General features: G+C 41.5%; 1 protein-coding gene across 1 annotated transcript; it reads left to right on the top strand.

Moving 5' to 3' along the window:
* Window positions 1-514: 514 nt before the first annotated feature.
* LOC149148133 (uncharacterized) lies at window positions 515-1,504 on the top strand. Its single transcript, XM_089442080.1, has one exon. The coding sequence runs from the start codon at window positions 515-517 to the stop codon at window positions 1,502-1,504; it is 990 nt and encodes a 329-aa protein (XP_089298206.1).
* The last annotated feature ends 22,967 nt before the right edge of the window (window positions 1,505-24,471 follow it).

The raw sequence follows: 24,471 nt of genomic DNA, 5'->3' as shown, positions 1-24,471 counted from the left end.
ATGATAACAGGACAGATCCAAGCAATACAATGTCAAAACAAGGAGAAAAAATGGATATGGAATTCCCTACGCAAACCGGCAAGGCCCCAAGTGCTACAGATGACATGCCTCAGCAGCCCCAAATCATGGAGGAAGATTCCGTCCCCCTAGACATAGGGGAACTGGATATACCAGGGTTGGAAGAGGCTTGCCGCACGAAGGAGTTTGAAAAAATACCCGAACAGCAGCTGGACAACTTAGCAGAGGTATTAGGCAGAGCTCAGAAAAAATACTCTCTGGGAGTCCAGATTGGCAGTCAATGGGATGGAAAATTTATCACTAAGGATAACAAGAAAAGAGGAAGGAAAACAACCCTAGAGAGAACTATCAAAATCGGGGAAATACTGGTTGAGTCAGGGCAATATGCCAAGCTATCCAAGTACTACAATACAACCCCCCACCCTTCTCAATGAAGCTCATCTCGTGGAATATCAGAGGGTTAAATGGCCCTAGAAAAAGAAAAATTCTCAAAAATATGTTAAATCAGGAAAAACCAAGTATCCTCTTCCTACAGGAAACAAAGTGCAGCTCCACAGTATTAGAAAAAATAGCTACAGCGGCATGGCCAGGAGGTCTAGCCACTGCAGTCGACGCTCAGGGTGCCTTGGGTGGCCTAGCCATTCTCTGGGACGGAAGGCTCATCAATCTCAGCAACATTCTATCTAACAAGAACTTCATTCAGGCCACTTTCCATCTCTCAGGCACAAATTCGCATGGAGTGCTAACAAACGTGTATTTTCCTCAGGACACAGTACAAAAAAGCACTCTCCTCAACTCTCTTTCAGATCTCAACAGAAACAGAACTCTTCCCCTGTGGATATCCGGAGGAGACTTTAACATGATCGCTAGCATGGACGAGAAAAGGGGAGGTAGACTCAACACAAGCAGTGATGACGGCCTTCCAAAAGACTTTATCAATAGCAATTGGCTGATGGATATTCCTACCAGAAATGGCATAACTACTTGGACAAACAAGAGATCTGGTGCGCAACATATCGCCTCCCGCCTGGATCGCTTCCTCATTTCTGACAATGCTACCAGTGTTGGAGGTGAATTCACCGCCTCTATCATCCCTTTCTCAGGGTCCGATCACTGGCCCATAGAACTACAATGGAATCGACCAGGTAAAAATCTAAAACGTCCATTCCGCTTTGAGGAATTTTGGTTAGCTCATCCAGAATTCGATCAATTCATCAGAACTACCTGGGCTTCTTATAATATTTTGGAGGGCTCAAGAATGGCCAGATTTCAACAGAAACTTAAAAACATCAAACAGGCCATCAAACAATGGAACCACAAGGTTTTTGGCAACATCTTTGATGACCAGGCTCATCTCAATGCAGAAATGAAAAAGGTACAACAAGCCCTTATCAACAGCGAGCGAACAGAGGACCTGTCCAAGAAAGAACAAGATATCGAATCCAAATTATTAGAAAGAGCCAGGCAGGAGGAGATTCTCTGGTAGCAGAAGTCCAGAATCCGTTGGCTGGAAAGTAAGGAGAGGAACACGAAATTTTTTCATAAATCTACTGTCCAACGAAGAATGTCAAACCAAATCACTCATATTTATAATAAGCAGGGCGAAAAGATAGAAACTCATGAAGGCATAGAAAAGGAATTTACAAGCTACTTTAAAAACGCCCTCCAGGAGCCTGATGTTGACAGAATGGACGCAATTCAGCAAATTGTCCAAAATATCCCCAAGGTCATAACGGAAGAGCACAACAGTCTTCTACTTAAACCTATCAGTCTTCAGGAAGTGGAAGAAGCCGTGCAGCAAATGAAGGTAGGGAAAGCGCCAGGGCCGGATGGGTTTACTGCAAACTTCTTCCACAAATTCTGGGACTTGATCAAAAACGAAGTCTGGCAGGTAGTCGAAGAGTCTAGAGAGCTCAGATGGATGTACCTGGCTTTAAATGCTACTTTTATCTCCCTTGTGCCCAAAGGAGAGGACGCCAGTACTCCGGAAAAATACAGACCTATCGCCCTTTGCAACATGATATACAAGATAGTCTCTAAAGTCATAGCCACCAGGCTCAAGAAGGTCCTCCCTCTCATCATCTCGCCTGAGCAATCAGGTTATGTCGAAGGGCATCAAATCACGGATGGAATCATTCTTACCCATGAATTAATTCACTCCCTAAAGCTGACTAAAAAGCCAGGTATGCTCCTCAAACTAGACCTTTCAAAAGCGTTTGACAGTCTTAGTTGGGTCTATATCCAAAAAGTACTAACAACTTTTGGCTTTGCTCATGCTTGGGTAAGATGGGTTTTAAGTCTTATTTCATCATCTTTTTTCTCTGTGCTAATCAATGGCTCCCCCTCAGCTACTTTCAAACCTTCAAGAGGCATAAGGCAGGGAGATCCTTTATCTCCCTTTCTTTTCATTATTATGGCGGAAGGTCTGGGTAGAAGCATCTCTGCTGCCAAGCTAGGTGGAAAACTAAAAGGGCTCTCTTTTCATAATTCCCCAACCCACACCCACCAGCAATTCGTAGATGACAATATGTTATTTAGCCACCCTTCAGTCCAAGAAGCCCGTAATGTCAAATCCATTCTTAACACTTTCTCTGAAGCATCTGGTGCTCTTCTAAACCGAGTCAAATCTCAGATTTGTTTCTTCAATACCCCTGTCACCACTCAAAGAGTTGTTGAACGCATTCTTGGTTTCTCTTCAGCATCGTTGCCCTCCAAATACTTAGGAGCCCCTCTCATGAGCTCAGCTCTCAAGCACTCATCCTGGAAATTGCTTTTAGAAAAATTAGAAGCCCGTCTTCTCCTCTGGACTCATCGTTCGCTAAATATGGCAAGTAGAATAGTTCTAATCAAAGCTGTCCTCAATTCCATGCCGCTTTACCTTTTTTCCATTCTTGCTGCTCCCAAATGGGTCCTCAAAGAAATCAAGAACCTCCAAAGAAGATTTCTATGGGGAGGCTCTGGACAAAATAGAAAATGGGCTCTAATTAAATGGGAGAAAGTTTGCCTTCCCAAACATACAGGTGGCATCGGACTTAGAGATCCAGAACACAGTAACAAAGCAATGGGAGCTAAAATCTGGTGGCGATGGCTAGCCTTTCCCAGCACCCCTTGGGCTTCCCTCTGGACAGCCAAATATGCTAGCAATTTACCAGTGGAAGAAAGACTTCGAATGACGGAAACAAGTGCAGGATCAGCAATATGGAATGCTGCCATTCAACATAGGTCTCTAATTCAAGATCACTGCTTCTGGGAGATAAAGAACGGAAGATCGGCACGTGTCTGGAATGACTCCTGGCAGCAGATGCCAAAAATGAAAGATATACTTCAGGAATTCCTCAACAAGGAAAGGGAAATAAGACAACACGCAAAAGTAAAAGACTTCTGGACAGAGGATCCTGGACAGCATCATCGTAAATGGAAAGAAGTTAACCAACTACTATCCCACAGTTCGGAGCCGGCTCTGCAGCACCTAGAAGATGAATTACAAAAGAGGCCAATAAAAATTTCAGAGGAAGAGGACATATTACGATGGGGCTATGGAGAAAAAGGTACTTTTTCCACCAAAGAAGCATATCATATCATCATCCAAAATCAGATAAATAAAAGCGGCCTTTGGGAAAAAGTCTGGTATAAATCAAATTGGCCAAAGGTATCAACTTTTCTTTGGCTACTCTGTCATAACAGAATCTTAACATGGGATAACCTAAGAAAAAGAAGTTTCACAGGTCCATCCATATGTCATATGTGTAGACAGGAGGAAGAAACAGCTCTCCATCTCATGCAGAACTGTTCAGTAAGCAAAATCCTGTGGGAAAAAATAGCATTCCGCTGCCAAAATGAACGCAGAGAACAGAACGATCTCAAAGGAACCATCAACAAAGGGGGCCACACACCTTACCAGAGCTCTCTTCTCACAGCTTTATGGCAACTCATTCCAGGGCTTTTAATGTGGAATATCTGGAAAGAACGTAATAGGAGGATCGTTAAAGACAAATCAATGCCGCCAGATAAATTGTGGAACAACTTTCATCAAAATTTAATGGAAACTCTATCTCTCAAAAATTGGTATCCCGAAGATTTTCCCTCCCTACCAACTGAAAAAGTGGTCTGGGACAACTGGCAAATGAGGCTAAACTCCCTTTCAATCAACAGCGGCAGACCTATCAGCCCCAACCAGGAATCAAAAGTATGGACCCCTCCTTCTTCCAACATGGTCAAACTAAACTTCGATGGAGCTTCTAAGGGAAACCCAGGCCAAGATGGCTATGGAGGTGCATTCAGAGATCACACAGGTAATCCTATTACGATCTTTATGGGATCAATAGGCTGGGACACAAACAATTCTGCGGAACTGGAAGGGCTTTGGAGAGGTATTATTCTTGCTCACAGGAATAAACTCTTCCCCCTCATCATTGAAGGAGACTCGCAGATCCTGATAACAATAGCTACAAAACTTCAAAATGGATCGCTAGTCCACAAAGTAAGTCGCAGCTGGAGGATGGCTCATAGGTTAGAATCTCTGAATTACTGGCTCTCTCAGAACCAGGCCATCACGTTTAAGCACACTAGAAGAGAAGGGAATAGGCTGGCGGATCTATTGGCTAACTTTGGAGTGGAGGCAAAAAAAATCACTTCGTAGGACCAATAGATTGCTTACCTTCCAGAGAACAAAAGATTCAGTTAAAAGAGATAATTTCTCAGGACATAGCTCAAATGGAGAAAATGCACCCGGATGCGGGTGATTCTACGTGCCATTAAGGCTCCCCGCACCTCAACACTTGTTGACAAGGCCGAGGAGATCTCCAGGTACACGACAGCGATGGCGTTCGATCCTCATTTAATGTTGAAGGCAGGTAAAGGTAAGGAGCGGCAGAGCATTGCAGCATTTGCATTGAAGCCGAATGAGTTTGTTCCAGTCTCGAGGTATCTGGGAGTTATGGTTGGTGGTGCGCCGTATATGCTATTTGCAGGGGCCTGGTTATTTAACCACACTGCCCACCCCTGCAAGCCTCAGAGAATGTTTGTGTGTGCGCGCGGAGAGCAGGATACTCTACTGCCAGTGTTCATTAGAGAAGCGGAGCAAAGGCTCTAGACGCTTCGGTTGGAAACGGTTATGCGGAGGAGGGGAGTGCCTCGTCGAGGCGGACGGTCTGGAGTGCGAGTCGTAAGGGATGAGGAGGAGCCGCATCCCATAGCTCCCATGGCGGCCCGTTACCCCTCGTCCAGCAGTTCTGAAGAGGAGTTCCTGTTCGTGCCGAATTCCTACCAGTCTTTTCGCCTTCGAATTCCTCGAAGGGACCTGCAGACAGATGTTATTGTTAATCTTTCAGTGTATCTCTCTGAAGCGGCCCCGATCAGCCCTTCTTGGTCTTCCCCTACTTCTGCTTCTGCTGACCTCCAGGGCAGCGAAATTATAATGGGATCTATGAATGGTAGAGTTTACCGAATGGCTCGTCCGTTGGCAGCTGATGTTCCAGCAGACCCGCCTCAGACGGCTCCGGATCTGGACGACGCATTCCGTGATGTCTCTGTTCAAGAGTTTTTGCCTCTGCGGGACCGTGATCAGAACAGAATCGAAGGCCAGGACTCGGTTCATCTGGACTCGGACGGCCAGCAACGGGATGTTGAGGAATCAGTCATCTGGCTTGACCCGCCCAGTCCGGTGCAGAGGCAGCCACCTGGATCGCCCAATCACCTTACCTGATCCTGTTCAAAGGTGTTTTCTGAGGTTTTTTTGCTATCCTGTTCATGTCTATGTGCCATGTCTATGTTCCCCTTATTCAGTTTTTTTTTTTTTTTGTTATCAGCTCTATAAGGGCAGTTTGTTACAAGTCAGAGTCAGGAAACTTAAATTGGCTCTTTTTGGCAATCTGAAACAATATGGAGTCCAAGAAGTTCATCTGGACATTTTGGTTATGCCAGCTCAGTGGTCTGAAAGTCTATCGTAGAAATCTCAGGTGTCTTTGTTAGAGGATGGCTTCGTCCTCCTCGGCTGATGTAAACTATGTACATATTTTCCTTTCTTAATATAGAAGTAGCCTTTACCCAGAAAAAAAAAACAATGTTCATCCTTCACATTAATTATCATAGCCTTTGCACTTCGCATCAACTTCATATTTTGTACTTCAAACAATCATGTAGCCATAGCCATCTAGCATTCAACATAAATCATCCTTAACACAGTTGACATTAATGCCAACATTACCAAAATTCTTCCCCTTTGGCATTGATGGAAACACAATGATTCCTTCTGCATCTTTATGTAACAATGTTTAGCCTTCACATTAATTATTATAGCCTTTGCACTTCACATCTCTTTCAACTTTTTCACTTCAAACGGTCATGTAGCCATAGCCATCTAGCATTCAACATGAATGGGCCTTAAAATAATTGACATCAATGCTAACATTACGAACAAGGGCTACAATGGAAATGGGAATTTCATTATTACGCAAAATGAAACTTTATATCTTGTACCTCCTGTTACATTCCTAAATAACACAATCACCCTTCTCCTCGGTGAATGCAAAGAGATGCAAATAGTGTTGTCAACTAATGTAAGGAAGTTTGTCTCATAACCTTTATTAACTGTAACATCCTGACAACAGCTGCCACTATGGGCATCGTTTGACATGAATTTAAGTCGTTATATGATGCAAACTAAAACTCATTAAGTGCCCCATTACGCTTAGTATTCTCAGCCTATCCCTTTCTCATTGTTATATAAAAACAACCTATCATCAAACCCAATAGATTTCACACCTCCATTACCTCTTGGTCATCAGATTTAAACAATTTGTACAAGTTCGAACAAGCCATTAAAATGAATTTTCCTTGTTGTTGGTTAGAGTCCATTATAGGCCCTTTCACAATGAATAATCAAGCATCCATACAAGATTATAGAGAGAGAATATACATACATCTAGATTTCTAATCAAATGACCATTAACATGAATATGTAAATACACAACCACTCATGAGAATCTCAACATCATAGTATTTATCATGTCCCTTACAAATAAGATAAAAACTCCCAACACATTGAATTGCATCAAATAGAGATATACATTTTCGCTTGAAAGATAATCAACCAATAACATATAACAACACAAGTAATATTCACATTACGTAGATGAACATGGAAATGTAAGTAAATCACTTATACTAATAATCAAATGACTAGAAACTTGTAGAGGGGCTTCAAGTCTCCACCCAATTATAGGCTTATTGCATTATTATTATTTCTTGTAGTCAACCAACCCCATGCTAGATTCAATGTCTAAGGAGATAATTGTTGGTAAGAAGTAGAGTCCCTTTCTCAGGTGATTTCTCAACAACCACTACTTGTAACACCACAATGGCTCTCTATTTTGTAAAACATCAACCCCAATGTTAATGCACGGCTCAAAGAGTTTCATCCTAGTTTTAGGACTATGACTAGATATGTATACAAGTAAAAATAAGTGTTTTTTCAATTGGATTAGTTATTTCAAGAGTAAATAGTACACCTTCAAGGTATTTCTCAACATACTAAGCCAATATCTAGGAAATTTCTCAACCCCAACACAAGCCACGTAGGAGTTAATTTGACCTTCCAACAATTCTTAGGTGTCTCAAACTATCAAATAGTTTGTCAACCCAACATTTGGCTTAGTGGGCCCTGACCCAGGTTAAGTGTTATTTAGCCACAAAAATCCCTACACTAATGGCCCTTTCAGCATCAATTCATGGAGTACAGACTGAAGTCTCACTCGAAGCGGTATGGGGGGATGCAGGAACCAAGTTACTGCACCTAGAGATGCCAGTGATGTCATTTTATAACGTAACTCTTCTTCCACACAAATCGATAACCCTTTTTGGGGTTATCGATATAGCTCTCTTATTTGTCCTCTAGACGTTCGTGAAGGTCTGCGATCATCCTTTATGGACCCTAAACAAGTGATTTATCTATTTACGCACTTCTGTAATTATTCTTACCTCTACGATTACCCTAATTAGCCTAAGTATTTGAAAACTTCAACATGCATTAAGATATTCTTCGCGCAAATAGATATTATTACTTGCGTTCAGTTAATAATGTAAAACATGTATATTCTCTCATCAATATAGAATTAAATCATAAACCCAATACTGATCATAATATAAATGCATTCATTCATAACAGAAGTAAAATATATCAACATAGATAATTCCAGAGTAATCCTCTTTATTAATGCTTCAAATCTTCTTACAGACTCTAACTACCCCACGCACACAGCTGCAGGGGTCTACGCACTCAAATGCGGACTTCTACCCTAGGCCTCTGTGCGCACATCTGCAAAGCCTCTTTCCTACACTAAGACTCTTCACTCTTAGCTCTTACTGACCCATTACATTCAACAGTCTCTTTCTACTACCCATAATTTCCTTAGACTCTTCTAAGACTTCCCTTTTTATACAATCCTATGGTCTATGGACAATGGGTAGATCTCTGAAAGGCAACATAAGTTAGATAATAGAAGGGTGTAAACCCTTTTTGACACTTTACATCTTCGCACTCCGCGACCACAAAATGTGGAGACTTTACACTTCTCATACAAAAACTTGGGATTTCTGCCCCAAAACTTGGGATTTTAACCCCAAAATTGACCCTAGGGAACCCTGTCCCAATAGTCCCCAAAAGGATATGGTGACTTGCCCCCGAGTCACTTTACTGGCATGAAGATCTTACTGCAAAGACTTTCCAAGTCTACTTGCACCACTGCAACTTCAGTGGTACACTGCGTCACCACCTGCTTGACATGCTCTACCAGCTGCTCCATTGTTGGTCCTGCGTTGTCTACCTGGTTCTTCTGCTATATTGTTTGCAGGTTAGACAACTTTCCCTCAATGGTGGTGGTGAGCGCATAGGCCTCATCTAGCTAAGGTCTCAATCTGGCATTGAGTACTGCCCATTTTCGTTGCACTCCTTCTGTTGTTCCTATAGTTCCTTTGCTTCCTGCAACTTTTCCAATCTATGCGTGATGACAAAGGTGTCCATCATCGCTTTTACTTCGTCGTGCCACTGATTTAATTCCCTCACCTCGGTATTTAACCTCTGTAGGTTGGTATCTTCTCGTAGACTATTAAGTACCTGCAACGACTGCTCGAAGAGCGCAGTGCACTATGTCACCGTTGCATCTACTATAGCAACTGCGTCATTGACAACTACCTCACATTGTTATTTGACCTCAGGAGGATTTGAAGGTTGGGCCTTCAAATCAAGTTCTGTAATCTCTAGGCTCAGCTCAAACTGAACCTTGGCCAGCTCTCTCTTTGCATCGTGCACCCCTATAGCCAGCTTCTGAATCTTGGCCTCCACGGGTGCTTCTTCTGGAATATGTAGCTCTGAAACGGTTTTGCATGCTTTAGTGACCATTGCTACAGTTTGATCATTCTTCTCTTGAACAACTATTGGGCTTACCCAATCAAATTCTAACACTTCTTCAATGATACGTACTGCAAGAATTTTATCCAACTCTAAGCGAACCTTTTCTTTATACTTGGGGTTGATCCGGTAAAGCCTTTGCTTGATCGGTTTCATGTCTGGTTTCAATGTAAGTTTTATAACTCCCAACTCCCCTATTATACCTTTTATGTCTGAGAACCTTTTTAGGGAACAAGTCTTCGTATTCGCACAGCAACTCAACGTCCTTATCTACCGTGGTGTCATCCCAATAGTCTTCAATATTTTCAAACTTTGGCTCCGCATCTATCCCAATGTTTACTTGTCTTGTTTTTAGCGGTGTTGTGATATCTGGATTCTCAATGTGCAGTCCCTGAACTTTGCGGTGGCCTTCAGTTTCTAGGATATTAATGCTTCTCGGGTCCTCAACCTTTTCTTCAGTAGTGACATTGTAGAATTCCAGCGTGTGGTGCAGTTGGGTGGTCCAATCTAGTTGAATCAAATCGAAAGGATCCTCCGGTATTTTGAAGATCGCTTCCTTGACCTCCTACAACGCCTCATCAATATATTCAAATCCATCCTCAAAGCTAAACATCATTAAGAATCCATGTTGCAAAATGTCCCATTCTTCAGTGCCATGGCGGAGCTCTGTCTCCAAGTACCAGTTCATCGGTATGACATCCAAAGTATGACAGAAAATATGCACCCACTCAGGTTGAGGCTCTGCTACCTAAACTTTAGTCCATTTGGCTAGTTCATCGCATGGATCATCCCTTCCATCATATTTCATTTTTCACCGAACTTTCATGCAACCAAACCGTAATCTCATCATCTTTCTGTACACACGGTAATCATCAAAACTGCCTTTGTGTGTACCCCACCATCTTGTAGGCGTAGGGAACAATGTCCAATCTAAGGCCTAGAAGCAATGCTTCTCTGAAACTCCCCTTTCAAATCCATCCAAAACCTCATCAACAACAGTCAAACCATCAAAATAAGGTAGGATTCTTACCTCTGATGATACACAACACAATGATTTAGTCATCATATTATAGCACACTATAGATACTTCATGCAATCAATTATGCCAGTGTTCCAATTCCTCATTAGAATCTGATGTACAAGAACTTTTGCGGTCCCAGCCATTACGTTCATCTATTGTCAGATTCACCCAATCCTGATCTCGTGTTGTTATCTTATAAATATGGTCCAAATCATCATCGCTTTGATAATCATGGACCGGTTCAGTATAGTATGGTCCTTCTGCAGGTTCCATGGGTACTACTAGGTGGAGAGATTTATTCTCGAATATCATCTTCCGCTTCTTCAAATTGATTACCCAATTCATGTCAGTGGCCCAATCAATTCCAAGGAGCGCAGTGTAGGGACTGTTGTCATCCACAATCTCTATTACTTCAAAATCATGCAATGCACTCGCGCCCTCAATACCCTCTATTACTCCTTGCAATATTCCTATGGGGATGATCTTCTGTTGATTTTCCATCCTCAACTGAATCGGAGACCACTACAGTGCAGGTCTCCCCATTCTTTCCCACGTTTGTTTAGGAAAAACATTCACATCCAACCCTAGACCCATAATAACTTGGTCCATTTCGTATTCTCCTATCTGCATAGTGAACCACATCTCATGCCCTGTCCTTGCCTTATGCTTAACAATCTTCCTAGCGATGCGCTGTCTGTCAGGAGTGTTTTCTTTTCAAGCACATTTTTTTATCAGTTCTTGTAATCCTTTCACAGCCTTGCTATCACGCCGCAACTTCTTACAATTCTCCAAGAAGGTAGTAAGCATAGAAGGGTCCATCTCTTCAGTTGGATTATCTTGACTCCTTGAGGTAGAGGCCTCAGCAAAGCTTTTCTTTGCTTCCATAAATGTTTCCCTCATGTGCTCCAGATCAAACCCAACCTCCCTTTCTGGAGTTTTGCAGACCCACTCACTTTCTTCAGGCTGCTTGCCCTTTTCTTCACTAGTTGTCACTCCACTCTATAGCATTATATTCACATTAAGATCCACTTCGCGAGGCTCAACCATCATCATTTGCAGGTTCTGAGTCAGCTACTGAGGTTGTGCCGTCTTCTCTTGTATTTTCACTAGAAATACAAGGAAATCTTTAGTCGCGTGGTCAAACTAAGTGCATTATCTACACGATAGGTGCGTCAGGTTCGTGCATTCTCACGTGTAGTGTCCTGGTCCCCCACAGTTGTAGCAAATCACTTATCCTCGACCTCTACCAATTCCTCCTCCACCTTGGCCTCATCTACGCCCCTGATATCCTCCTCGCGCTCCCCCAATGCCTTGATCTGAAGGCCGAGTTTATGCCTATACTTGGTATGCCGACATTCTATCTATCATGAGTTCATAGATACGACAGCTATGCCCCTCATGCCCCACCGATTTATAGAAGTTGTAGAAGAGTTATTGCAGTGTCTGTACAAATTTTTGTAGCAAGTGGCAATCGTCTATCGCATGTTTTCCAACTACCTAACAGATAGCACAACACAACGCAGGCCCTGTACTTGGCCCTGCTTGAGCTTCTAGCCTCAAGGACATTGGCCCTCTTGCTGCAACATAATTCGCGAAGACTGGATAGTGATCTTTGTCATGCCCCCGACTCTTGCATTTCAAGCACCAAACTTCTTCACGCACCTCTAGCCGAACTGTTCTATCACTTTTTAGATTATGAAATTCTAGGAAAAGGTTCCACAACTGTGCATGAATCTGCTGAACTCCCAAATTAGCATCTTGCATCGTTGTCTCATGTAATCTCATCACAATCTCTAGGGATTCTGCCTGGGTCCCAATCTTTTTCTATGATATAGAAACCTTTATATGAGGTAGGAGCAAAGCCACGAACCATTCGCGGTGTTGCCTATCTGCAAGATTCATGTTAGCTTCACGAATCATGCACTTCAACCTCTGATCTAGATCCCAGGGTGTTTCTCCAATCTTCACCATGAATTCCTTGAATCCAATGATCGATTGTGCTTTAGACTTGGGCCTTCTTAACTCCTTATTCAGCACAATCTGAATAACTGTCGACACATCCATCGGGCTATCAGTGCAGTACTTAATGTACCTTGTCAGTGCATGCTCCTATAAAGAAGTAACCAATGTTGCTTTCCTCATCTGATCATTTGTAATACCTTGATCCTCCCATACAGCCTTCGCGACAACCCAAAAATGGTCTGGGTCCTCATTTCCCAAGCCCTTGAACACAATAAATTTTACTGAATTCACCATATTGAATGGTGGCAGAGGTGGTGGTGGTGTGGGCGAAGGTGTATGCGGTAGCGGTGAAGATGGAGGTGGTGTGGTTGGATGGGGTATTCGTGGGAATCCTTGTCTTATCAACTAAATGGAGCTCTGTAGAGAAGCCTGTGCTGCTTCCTCATCATCGCTCAGAGGAGGTCCAATCAGCGGTGTTGTTGGGAAAAGTATCCAATACGGAATGACCCTATCCCACTCTAAGGGTGATAGTTCCTTAGCAACAATCAAAGCAAAGCTATCTGAGATTACTTCTTTATGGAATGTAAGAGAGGGGAGAAAGAGATCCACTAACCGATGTCTTCCGCTAATGATTGATCCAATCTTCTCTCTTTACTGCTTGCCCTCAGTTCCTTTCTCTTTCACTGGCCCAGCTACACCAAGATCCTGCAAAATGGAAAGAGAGGGAAACTACAAGAAGCATACATTCATAATTGATTCAAGGATTAGAATAAATCAAATACACAAGTATAACAACACACTATTGAGACACATGCATATAGAAGAACCTCAAATGCTTTATTAATGGAAGAAGTAAGGTTCAGGAAGTGATACAACCATAAAAGGCCCAATCCAGCATCACCTTCCCAGCAGAAAGAAATCTCCTCTTCACCTCCTTCAAAGCAAATCACCCAATAGTTCTAAACTCAAACCAACAACAATTCTTTACATTCACAAGATTCCAGTCCCCGTAGACCTCATGAGATAGATCTATATATAGGATTTTTGGAGAAAGGATGAGTCAGCTTGAGAGCTGACTAGTGTCCTCTCTCACTTCAGTTATTCTTCAGTTCTTGAGTCCACTTGGAGGTTCTTGCTTCCACTTGGAGATCTAGACCCTCTTACTCATCACCAGTCGAATTCCTTGATCCAAGTGTCATTTTGGAAGCTTCCTGGGCATTGACACCTTGAGGAATTATTGTGCCACATGTCCAAACTCGCCCAACGCAGGTAGCCTTCTTTGCAGTTGACATTCAACGCAGGTAGACAGTGGAGCACTTGAAATTTAGCGCAGATGCTCAGTGGAGCAGTTGACATGATCTAGAATTGCCTTGTTTTTGAGTGTTTTCAGGTGGAGAACTTTTATTCAGTGCTATGGTTTGCTGACCTTCTTCCTCTAGGGGTAGGAACAACATGTTTAGGGACTTTGGATCCCTTAGATTATGGAAATTTCATGCTTCATGCTGTAAGGCACAAAAATGTCTATAACAATTGCCCCCTAAAGTATGAGGTCGTTTATCGGGGCAAATGCTTTATCAGGAGGATCCGAAGTTCATTCAATCGCTGAGAGGTGACCTGTAATAAAATACAATACAATACATTATTTTTCATTCTGCTTTCATGATCTAGCTGAGGCGGGCATTCCCATGCTCAGCTTTATAAATTCATTTTGGTACATAGAACAAACGATCGTCTGATGGTAGACTGATAATTTTGGTGAAAATTATCATCCTTTGAGTAGGATGATCATCTGCTGCAATGATGTACATGTCAAATGTCTTTATATTTCCTGAATATATATCGCAACCCGGATGGGTGAAACTAGATCTGAGGTCTTCAAACTTGTTCGATATTCACTCTAAGTACAAGTCGATCCATGTGAGAATTGCGCTGAAGTCGAACATGGAAAGACATCGCTTGATTACCGGTCAATGATGTAAACCGTTAACAAGCGCGAGAGGAATCACCGATAATGATAATGACCCTCAAGGTACTGCAGTACAATTCACGTGGTGTGAATAAAGGACTTGGCGTCGAACACCATGCAAAATCTTCTGGTCGAAGGTCATTGATGTATACTTGTCGCCGGAAGTGAGAAACTTGCCATTGAGGCATGCAAGCTTCAAAGTACTGAGGGGGTTGTTCCTAGATCAACTTCTTGGATAATGAGCTGAATTCGACAAGAAGCGATCCGTCAAAGGAGGGCCTTAATGAATCCCACATCAGTGACACGAAACGGAGCTAATGATTTTAATGGAGGTGAAAACAATCTGTGACATATGATTCAGGGTGGCGGTCATGGATGGATGAAGGATAATGTATGGCAGTGGATGGGACACGGTTGACTCTTTCTGAACAACATCTCTTGAACATATAACGACACTGATACGATGGATCGGTAGCATTACCCCAAATGTGGATGGTTTGGCGAGACCATGGTGATGAGACCAGTGAATGAAACAACCCAACCCGATGTGGTACGGAGGAAAAGTGTCATGTTCAAGAGAGACTTTCTACCATTAAAGCTTTGAGGTTCTCCCAATTTTTCCCCAGTCATTTCTGACCAGTACCTCTTTATTTTTGTCAAGCTTGAGGAGGATAACATATGCTTGTTCTATAACCTGCCCTTCGGGCAAGCCCATCGCTATGTTTTAACGAGCCTAGCGATAGGGAAACTCGTTCTCGTCTAAAGACAAGTTTGTCACTATTTAATCATTTTAACGAGTCTAACGACAAGGAAAACTCGGTCCTTTTCATTTTTAGAGAGTCTGAAAAGGTACGGAAAGTTAACTCCAAAATTCCTTTTTCGTCATCTAATCCCTTAAGTCCGAAAAAGTATAAAACAATACAGAAGGGATGAGTTTTCAATAACTTTAACGAGCCGAACAAAACAAGCGCTCGACCTTTTTGTGCAATAATCCCTCAGGTCCAAAAATATTAAAATCTAGAGGAGGGATAGCTCTTCCGGTCCTTTTAACGAGCTGGAAGGCCAAAACTCGGCAATCTTTTCATATTTTACGAGTCAGTTGAAAAGAGCTCAAAGAAGACTCGTCTTTTGAGGAACGAGTGATAAACAAGGATAGCAACTGATTCCAGGTACTGGTTGGAATTTTCCAATCACGGCAGTGTCACAAGGATGGCTAGGTGAAATCACTCTTCACAGCTGTTCCTCAAAATGGGTAAACAAACATATGGAGGTGAACGATCGGCCAAATCACGGTGGAGGTGGCAGGTGCAAACACGACCAAGGTTTTTTATGGCTGATAAATTTACGATCACAGAGGTTATTTACCGGAATAGGTTCATTTTTTATTTAAAAATGAGCTTAAACTCTGGGGGAAACATTGCTCACTTCTTTTATTTATTTTTTAACAAGCATGAAGACCGCGTTAAAATTGCTCGGATCTTGCGTTTATTTTTTAACGAGCATGAACTTTATGCTAAAACTGCTCGAAATACCAGTCACAAGATAAGAAATGTCCCCTGTGAGATCTCTATTTTTTAAGGAGTTTCATCTTCACTAAGCTTTACTCCATATCCTTTCTTTATGCAAGTTTGGAAACGACTAATCCAAAAACAGATAAATAACCGCTCTTTGCTTGCACTCCAAAAGGTTTGCATGCCCCTAGGTATAAAATACAATTTCAAGGCTGCCCCTCCTCCTTCCCACCTCTATTTTTCTTTGGGTGTTCACAGCTACTTGTCGTCTTGCCAGTCTAATGTTAACGATACTTGTCTTCTCGTTATTTTTAACGGGTCTTACGTGATACTTGTCTTCTCGTCAGCCCAACTTTTAACAGATATTTCGCAAGATCGCAAGAGAACAGCTACTTGCGACAAGAGAGCAGCTACTTGCAACAAGAGAAGAACACTACTCAAAGACAAAACATTTGTGTTATTGAGGGAGGCTTGCCTCTTTCTGGTTACCCAAAGATTGTTTCGTTAATCTTTCAAAAAAAGCATTTCCTCGGCACTGTTTACCGAAATAGACAAGGGTGAATGACTCTTGTCAGACACGTAACTTTGAAAAAAGAATCCTATTCTAGAGAAACCCCTCTTCCATCCACGGACGGGGTACGAACTAGTCATATTCTCTTGCGGAAATTCTACCTTATACCCAAGGCTTTCTCTGCCCGAAGCAGACCAGGATGCATGCCCCCTGGGTTCCGGTCCCATCTTTCTGAATCACTCGCACTCATCGGGAAGAAGGACTGGGGGTGGAGACATTTCTTGATTGAATAGACCATTCAAGGTTGGTATGTGACTATTTGCGATGCGTGATCTCGGAAATGAAAGTTGGTCTACGAGCTTGACCATTCTTCCTTCGTGTGGAAAACACATTACTCTAAAGAGTGAGGAGACTATTGCTCCCATGCAATATATATAGTCTCGTCCAAGGAGTAGGTTATAATCCAAGGGTCCTTGAACGACCATCACGTTCATTTGAACGACCTTCCCTTTCAATCTAATAGGCACATTGGGGAGGATCCCTAATGGTCGACTGGTTCCTTTATCGAAACCCGAGAGATTTCTTATCTCAGGCAAAAGCGCCGGGGAACCTAGTGCTTTCCAAGCAATAGAGGAAATGATACTCACAGACGCCCCCTCATCAATGATAGTTCCAGCCATTACCATTCTGTATATTTGGACTATGATTCTGAATGGTATACTGGCTGGCAACCGGTGTCTGCCTAGTTGGTTCTAATCAAAGGACACAACTAGGTTGCTTGGTGGTGGGACCGAATACACAGCCAGATATGACCCTGACGATGTTCCTTCCTGCGATAAAGGAATGGGCGCATTGCCCTGATGCTCGTCAGAGTCTGTGTTGATGAAAAGAATCTGGATGGTGTCATCCTTATTCTCTTCAGTGAGGGTGTCATTTGAAGATGAATCTTCAGTGACGGTGTCATTTGAAGATGAAACTTCTGAAGGGAGTACCGGGTCAACTGCCGTTTCGACCTTTGGACTTTCGTCCGGTATGGATTTAGTAGGTTCATTTTCAATGACTGACGCTTCAAATGACCACTTGAGCGGGCCAGCTGTATTTTCAACCAACGAAGGACTTGGCACGAGTTTTTTGCATCCAGGAGGAAGTCTTAATGGTGAAACTGGACGATCTTCCAAAACTCTCTTCGCTTCGTCTAAGAAGGGACAACGGTGGATGGTGTGATCGCCTTCACACAGTCTGCAGGGGGGTCTTGCTCTCCCTCTTTGTCTTGAACCTTCACTTTTGTTGGTTGACGGTAAGCATTCAACATGGCTATCAGAGGTTGATGCTCCCGAATTGTGCAAGCGAGGGGACCAGTCCCTTAGTATCCGGGGAATACAGGGACAATCTCTATGGAAGTGGTCTCCTCTACATATGACACATGGTGATTTAGGCCCGGTCTGTGCTGTGTGTGGATTTTTGTCAGATGTCTTTTGCTTGCCCCCAGTCGCCTTAGGCTCCTTCTTCTTCTTCTCTTTCTTCTTCTCCTTCTTCTCCATGGGAGCTTGGCTTTTGCCGGCTCTACCTTGCGAAGATGAAGGATTGGATGAAGAGTTATAGGAAGTAGAAGGTTGGTGGGCAGCTCTAGACTGATCTAACTGTTGACTCGACTGTTCAGGAACCATGGTGTTCTGAACTACATTGGTTGAGAATAACCAAATTGGCAGGCCAATTGTCAGTCCTGGAAGTGACAATGTGGCCATGTGGGGCGCACCAACTTCTCCCCAAGAGGAGAAAGGACTAGGATTTCAATCATGGGGAATTCCTTGGTTGGGGCGTTCCATGTTCTCAACCTACAAATCAACGCGGGAATAGGAGGTGATTATGTTCCGTTTAAAATAAATTTTATAACGACGCTTTAGACACAACTTGCTTTTTCACTTTTTAAGAGTCGAGAAAAAGCTAAAGATGACTCTAGTCTCCTTCGATGTTTTAACGAGCCCGAAGTGAAAAATGCTCGAATGGACTTTTTCAGTTATAGAGTTTGAAAAAGGCCAAAAGAAACTGCTCTGGAGTTCTAGGCAGAGGGTGTGCCAAACTTTTCGCAAAACCACAAAATACGTTTTACGGTACGAGTGGTCGATCTTTGTGAATGCTGTGTTCACTGCATTGCAATCAGTAGGGCGGCCGACACGGCTTCCTATGGATAAAGGCTTTGTTCCTATAGGGGTCTCCCAATATATACACGACGGTACGTGGGAGCACAAGTCTGTATTGATACTTATCGCTTCATCGTGGAGGAATCACCCAACCACTCAACGCTAAGATATCACGTTCAATGACGCTGGAACATGTCTGTAGCTTAGACCTCTATGTGTTTGCGTTATGTTTCAAAGCGTTGTTATGTAAATTCAATTTATTTTAAGTTGATCTTGTTTAGCAGTTTTCCTTTATGGATCACCACTTGATGTATAATACAACTTCCTAAATGCAGTCTAAGATGATAAGCAAGATTTTCAATCTTTCAACTTTGAAAAACCTAACTACTGAGGGAAAAGAAAGACATCATCTTTTCACACAAATCATAGAGCACACACTAATGCACTTTTTCCTAAATCAACATACAAGCTGTCAAAATGCACATGCACAATGCAAGTATTTCTTTTCTCTTTCTTAATGTTGTGTATTACAAAAAGAAAGCTGTTGTATAACTTTGAATTCAATTTCAAGTGAAAGCAAACAAGCTTTTGTCCAAAATAAAAAGACACCTTAAGATTTACTTGTTTCAACACTAGAAATACATAAATTCAAACCATATGACAAAAGCAAGAGCTCAATCAGCTATGAACAACAAAAAACTAACTCTTAGGATCGGAACGACACTTATCACAGCTCTAGATCTAAGAGGCCACAGCAAGACTAGTTCACTTTCGTTATGGGAAACTGCAAATGATATAAGAAATACACAAAGAACAAATACAGTTTCTTTATACAACCGAGGCAGAATAGTGGTAAAGAAAGGTGGTTTCAGATAGGTACATTGACTGATAACAGGCTGCAAAAACAAGGATGAAAACAGGGCAATAGGAAGCAGAGAACCCCAGTTGCACAAGGCAAAATTGGTTCAGCGCAGGTAGAACACTGTCAGTTTGACATTCAGCGCAGGTAGCCCCTTCAGGACCTGCGATGAAATGCAGACTACCTTCACAGTGCCTGCAATGAAGAGAGAAACTCTCGTTTCTCTGGGTTTCTGGGTTACAGATTGCTCAAAAATCCACAGTTTTTGGCCAAATCAAAGCTATCAATCAAGTACACACTAAAGGATGAAAAGGAGGATGAAAAGCTATCACTAAGAGTTGTTCAGAGTCCTTGTGGATCAGCTCTTCAAATCATAAACATGCCCAGAAACTGAGCTAGAGTAGCTACCCTCTACTTTGCATTTGAAAGATCCAAATGCAGTTCGATTCGGTACTCCCTGTGTTTAGGAAATGAATAGCAAAAACACAAACAACCAACAAGATACGATCCCCAGCGGAGTCACCAATTTGTTGTTGGGAAAAGTATCCAATACGGAATGACCCTATCCCACTCTAAGGGTGAGAGTTCCTTAGCAACAATCAAAGCAAAGCTATCTGAGATTACTTCTTTATGGAATGTAAGAGAGGGGAGAAAGAGATCCACTAACCGATGTCTTCCGCTAATGATTGATCCAATCTTCTCTCTTTGCTGCTTGTGCTCAGTTCCTTGCTCTTTCATTGGCCCAGCTACACCAAGATCCTGCAAAATGGCAAGAGAGGGAAATTACAAGAAGCATACATTCATAATTGATTCAAGGATTATAATAAATCAAATACACAAGTATAACAACACACTATTGAGACACATGCATATAGAAGAACCTCAAATGATTTATTAATGGAAGAAGTAAGGTTCAGGAAGTGATACAACCATAAAAGGCCCAATCCAGCATCACCTTCCCAGCAGAAAGAAATCTCCTCTTCACCTCCTTCAAAGCAAATCACCCAATAGTTCTAAACTCAAACCAAAAACAATTCTTTACATTCACAAGATTCCAGCCCCCCTAGACCTCATGAGAGAGATCTATATATAGGATTTTTGGAGAAAGGATGAGTCAGCTTGAGAGCTGACTAGTGTCCTCTCTCACTTCAGTTATTCTTCAGTTCTTGAGTCCACTTGGAGGTTCTTTCTTCCACTTGGAGATCTAGACCCTCTTACTCATCACCAGTCGAATTCCTTGACCCAAGTGTCATTTTGGAAGCTTCCTGGGCATTGACACCTTGAGGAATGACTGTGCCACATGTCCAAACTCGCCCAGCGCAGGTAGCCTTCTTTGCAGTTGACATTCAACGCAGGTAGACAGTGGAGCACTTGACATTCAGCGCAGATGCTCAGTGGAGCAGTTGACATGATCCAAAATTGCCTTGTTTTTTAGCGTTTTCAGGTGGAGAACTTTTATTCAGTGCTGTGGTTTGCTGACCTTGTTCCTCTAGGGGTAGGAACAACATGTTTAGGAACTTTGGATCCCTTAGATTATGGACATTTCATGCTTCATGCTGTAAGGCACAAAAATTTCTATAACAAGCGGGCTATGTTCAGGTCTTGTTTTCCCTCTGTCCCTGAATATCTTTCCACTTCACGTAGCTCCAAACATCAAGGTAACTGCATAACCCACTTTTCACACAAGAGCATTTTAATCTAAGTATTTAAATACCTTAAATACTTACCTTGTGGTCCCTTGAAGAAGCGGTGCTCTGCTTCGATGTAACTGACCAAAGTATTGACCGCAAACTCTTTCTTGAATCCTCCTATGATATGATCGAGCCAGTCATCGATAGCACGCACAATCTTATCTTCAGAGGCTTCCAATTTCTGCACTAACTTGTGGGTCCACACTATTGGACCGTCAAGCTTCCACCTCCCTTGGCCATCTACTAATTTAGCGATCCACTCATATAATTCAACTGGGAAGGAACAGAAGAAGATTTTGTGTATCTCTGTATACAGATATCTTTCCAACCACTATTATTTCGTCAATCATGGATTCATGTTCTCTTGTGCCTCGAATTCATAGATCTTTCTATCCAACCAGACTTCAATTTCCTTCTTAGTTGGATTCTAGTGATGTGACATCACACATCCCTTTACGCAGATCCCAGTCCTGGAAACGGAACCATTCGTTGGCTTAGTGGGGCCTGACCCAGGTTCACTGTCAATTAGCCAAGTAAATCCCTACACTGCTCGCCCTTTCGACATCAATCTGCAGACTAAAGTCTCACCCAAAGTAGTATGGGGGGATGCAGGAACCAATTTTCTGCACCCAGAGATGCTAGTGCTATCGTTTTATAGCCTAACTCTTCTTCCGCGTAGATCGATAAGCATTTTAAGGCTTATCGATATACCTCTCTTATTCGGCCTCTAGACCTTCACGAAGATCTATGATCTTCCTTTGCAGACCCTAAAAATGTGATTTATCTACTTATGTTCTTCTGTAATTGTTCTTACCTTTGCATTTACCCTGATTGTCCTATGTATCTGACAACTTCCACATGCATTAAGCTATTCTTCGCGTAAACATATTTTATTACTTGCATTCAGTTAACAATGTAAAACATGTATATTCGTGCATCAATATAGCATTAAATCATAAACCCAATACTGATCATAATATAATCACATTCATTCATAACATAAGTAAAATAGATCAACATAGATAATTCGAGAGTAATCCTCTTTATTAATGCTTCAGATCTTCCTATGGACTCTAACTACCTCGAGACACAGCTACAGGGGTCCACACACTCAGTTGTGGACTTCTACCCTAGGTCTCTACGCACATAGCTGCAGAGCCTCTTTCCTAAGCTAAGACTCTTCTCTCTTAGCTCTTACTAACCCATTACATTCATCATTCGCTATCTACTACCTAGAATTTCCATAGACTCTTCTAAGACTTCCCTTTTTATTCAATCCCATGGTCTGCGAACCATGAGTAGATCTCCTAAATCCGACACAAGTTACATAATAGAAGGGTGTAAACCCTCTTTCACACTTTACATCTTCATGCTCCATGACCAAAATATGCGGAGACTTTACAGTTTTCATACAAAACTAGGGCTTTCTGCCCCAAAACTTGGGCTTTTAACCCCAAAATTGACCCTAGGGAACCTTGTCCCAACACTAACTAACATCCCTATGGGAATATTTTTCATATGATTAGTATTGCAGGAGTAAGAGCTACACCTTCAAGGTATTTATAAACATGCTAAAGAAATATCTGTGCTTTATAATGTCTACTAGGGTAATTTCATGTCTTGAGATTGTGCACTAAAATTGGACCATAATTTGTAAGTAATTGGATCACATAATGAAGGGTTCTTGCATAGATAAGTGTCTTAAGAGGATATTGTAATAATTGAAAGCAATAGTTGAATGATGACCTTGCATGCCCAATAATTTGATTCACTATTGTTAAATGAGAATAACTCTACATTATCAGGGGCTTGTGGCTTACGTTATTTTCATGATGGTATGTGAAGTAGATTTTTTTCTCTCTTCACATCAAGATGTTTATCGTATAGAGAAATTAAATGTAAAATTAGAGACAGAGCATTGTTATACTTGAAATTTATGTGTATGGTTTATGTTACATCACAAGGTCGAGGTTTATATTCTATGAGAGGTTCATGGATCTGACACATGTGATCTTTTTTCTTATCTTTTGAAATTGAATGCAATATTGAAGCTAGTGTCATGCTACTACTTGCCTTATGTGATTGTATAGATCATGTATGGTTATGTATTTCAGGGATGGTTAATGGTTCTTTAAGGATCGTTATTATCTATTAGAGAGAATAGACTATAGCAATGACTGATACCTTGTGTTTGTAAAATTTCCGTGATGATACTATTATTTTCCAGAGTGATTGGTTAATGATTCCACATTATGTTGATTGTTTATTGACTGATATATTGTTATAGAAAGGTCCATGAAATCTTGTATGTGAAATCATTCTACCATTAAGGTTTGGTTGAATTAATTTGAGCATAGGTTATATTTTGTTACCCATGAGTTTAGTAGGGTTTTGATCATACAATATTGGCTTTGATCATGTTTTAAAGTGAGTACAGACTAATGTTCTAGTTGTATGGGTTTGAAGCAAGAGAGTGAATTCTCATTTCGTCAGAGCCTTATTATGATAGATTTATTAATTGACACCTTTTATAGAATTGATGCTTGTAGATACCTATGATGATGATGGTTTGAGTTTGTTGTTGTTTTTAAATGATGTATTATGCAAAGATATGTTTGGTAAAGATATTTTGGTTGCAGGAAGAGCATCCATGTGGAAGTGTTATTATTGAATTAATATGCTATGATTGCAAGGAAAACCTTCACTAGTTATATCTTCCATATATCAACTGAATCGAGAAAGGTGTATTGCTTTGGTTGATGTGATTCCATATGACAATATTATGTCATTAGGGTTTGGAACATAGTTACCTTGGTGATGTTGTCTATGATATTGATGTATGATGAGCTAATGTAATTAATGATTTTGAATGCATTCAATGTGTTGGCTAGAGTGATAGAAGGTCAATTGTGTTTAAGTATTTTTTAATACCCTTGATGGCTAGATGAGATGAGTCATATATGTTGGTGACTTTCAGAATTTTTCTACCTCTATGGAGATGTATTGTGATGTTGTTGTATTAGGGTTTTTCTTTGATGTGCTAGTTGAGTGAGAGTACCTTTTTTTTGTGGTTATATGTTTTTTATGGTTCATGGACACTTATAATTTAATGGGAATGTTTTGATTGCTAATGTATGTAGTTGTGGATTTCTAATAGATAGTTTTGTTATTGCGGAGAAAGTCATTGTTTTTAGTTGTGAAAAGGTCCTAGAGACAAATTCATTCTCCATGAGCATTGTTTTGGTTGGTGGTGTACCTTAAACCACCACCTGTAGAGGATTTTATTTTTTTTTACATCAGTTTATGGTCAACTTTAAACCAACATCAAGAATGTTCTTACTAATTTTTACTATAACATGAATAGTGGGTGTATAATAGTTGTGTT

This window comes from Pinus tabuliformis, chromosome 9, assembly GCF_031772625.1.
Source record: "Pinus tabuliformis cultivar Carrire ecotype Pingquan chromosome 9, CPIR1, whole genome shotgun sequence".
Lineage (NCBI taxonomy): Eukaryota > Viridiplantae > Streptophyta > Pinopsida > Pinales > Pinaceae > Pinus > Pinus tabuliformis.
This window is presented reverse-complemented; position numbering and strand designations above follow the sequence as displayed.

What these genes read in the sequence shown, in the direction of transcription:
- LOC149148133 (XM_089442080.1), top strand. Translation starts at nt 515, where the DNA reads ATGTTAAATCAGGAAAAACCAAGTATCCTCTTCCTACAGGAAACAAAG.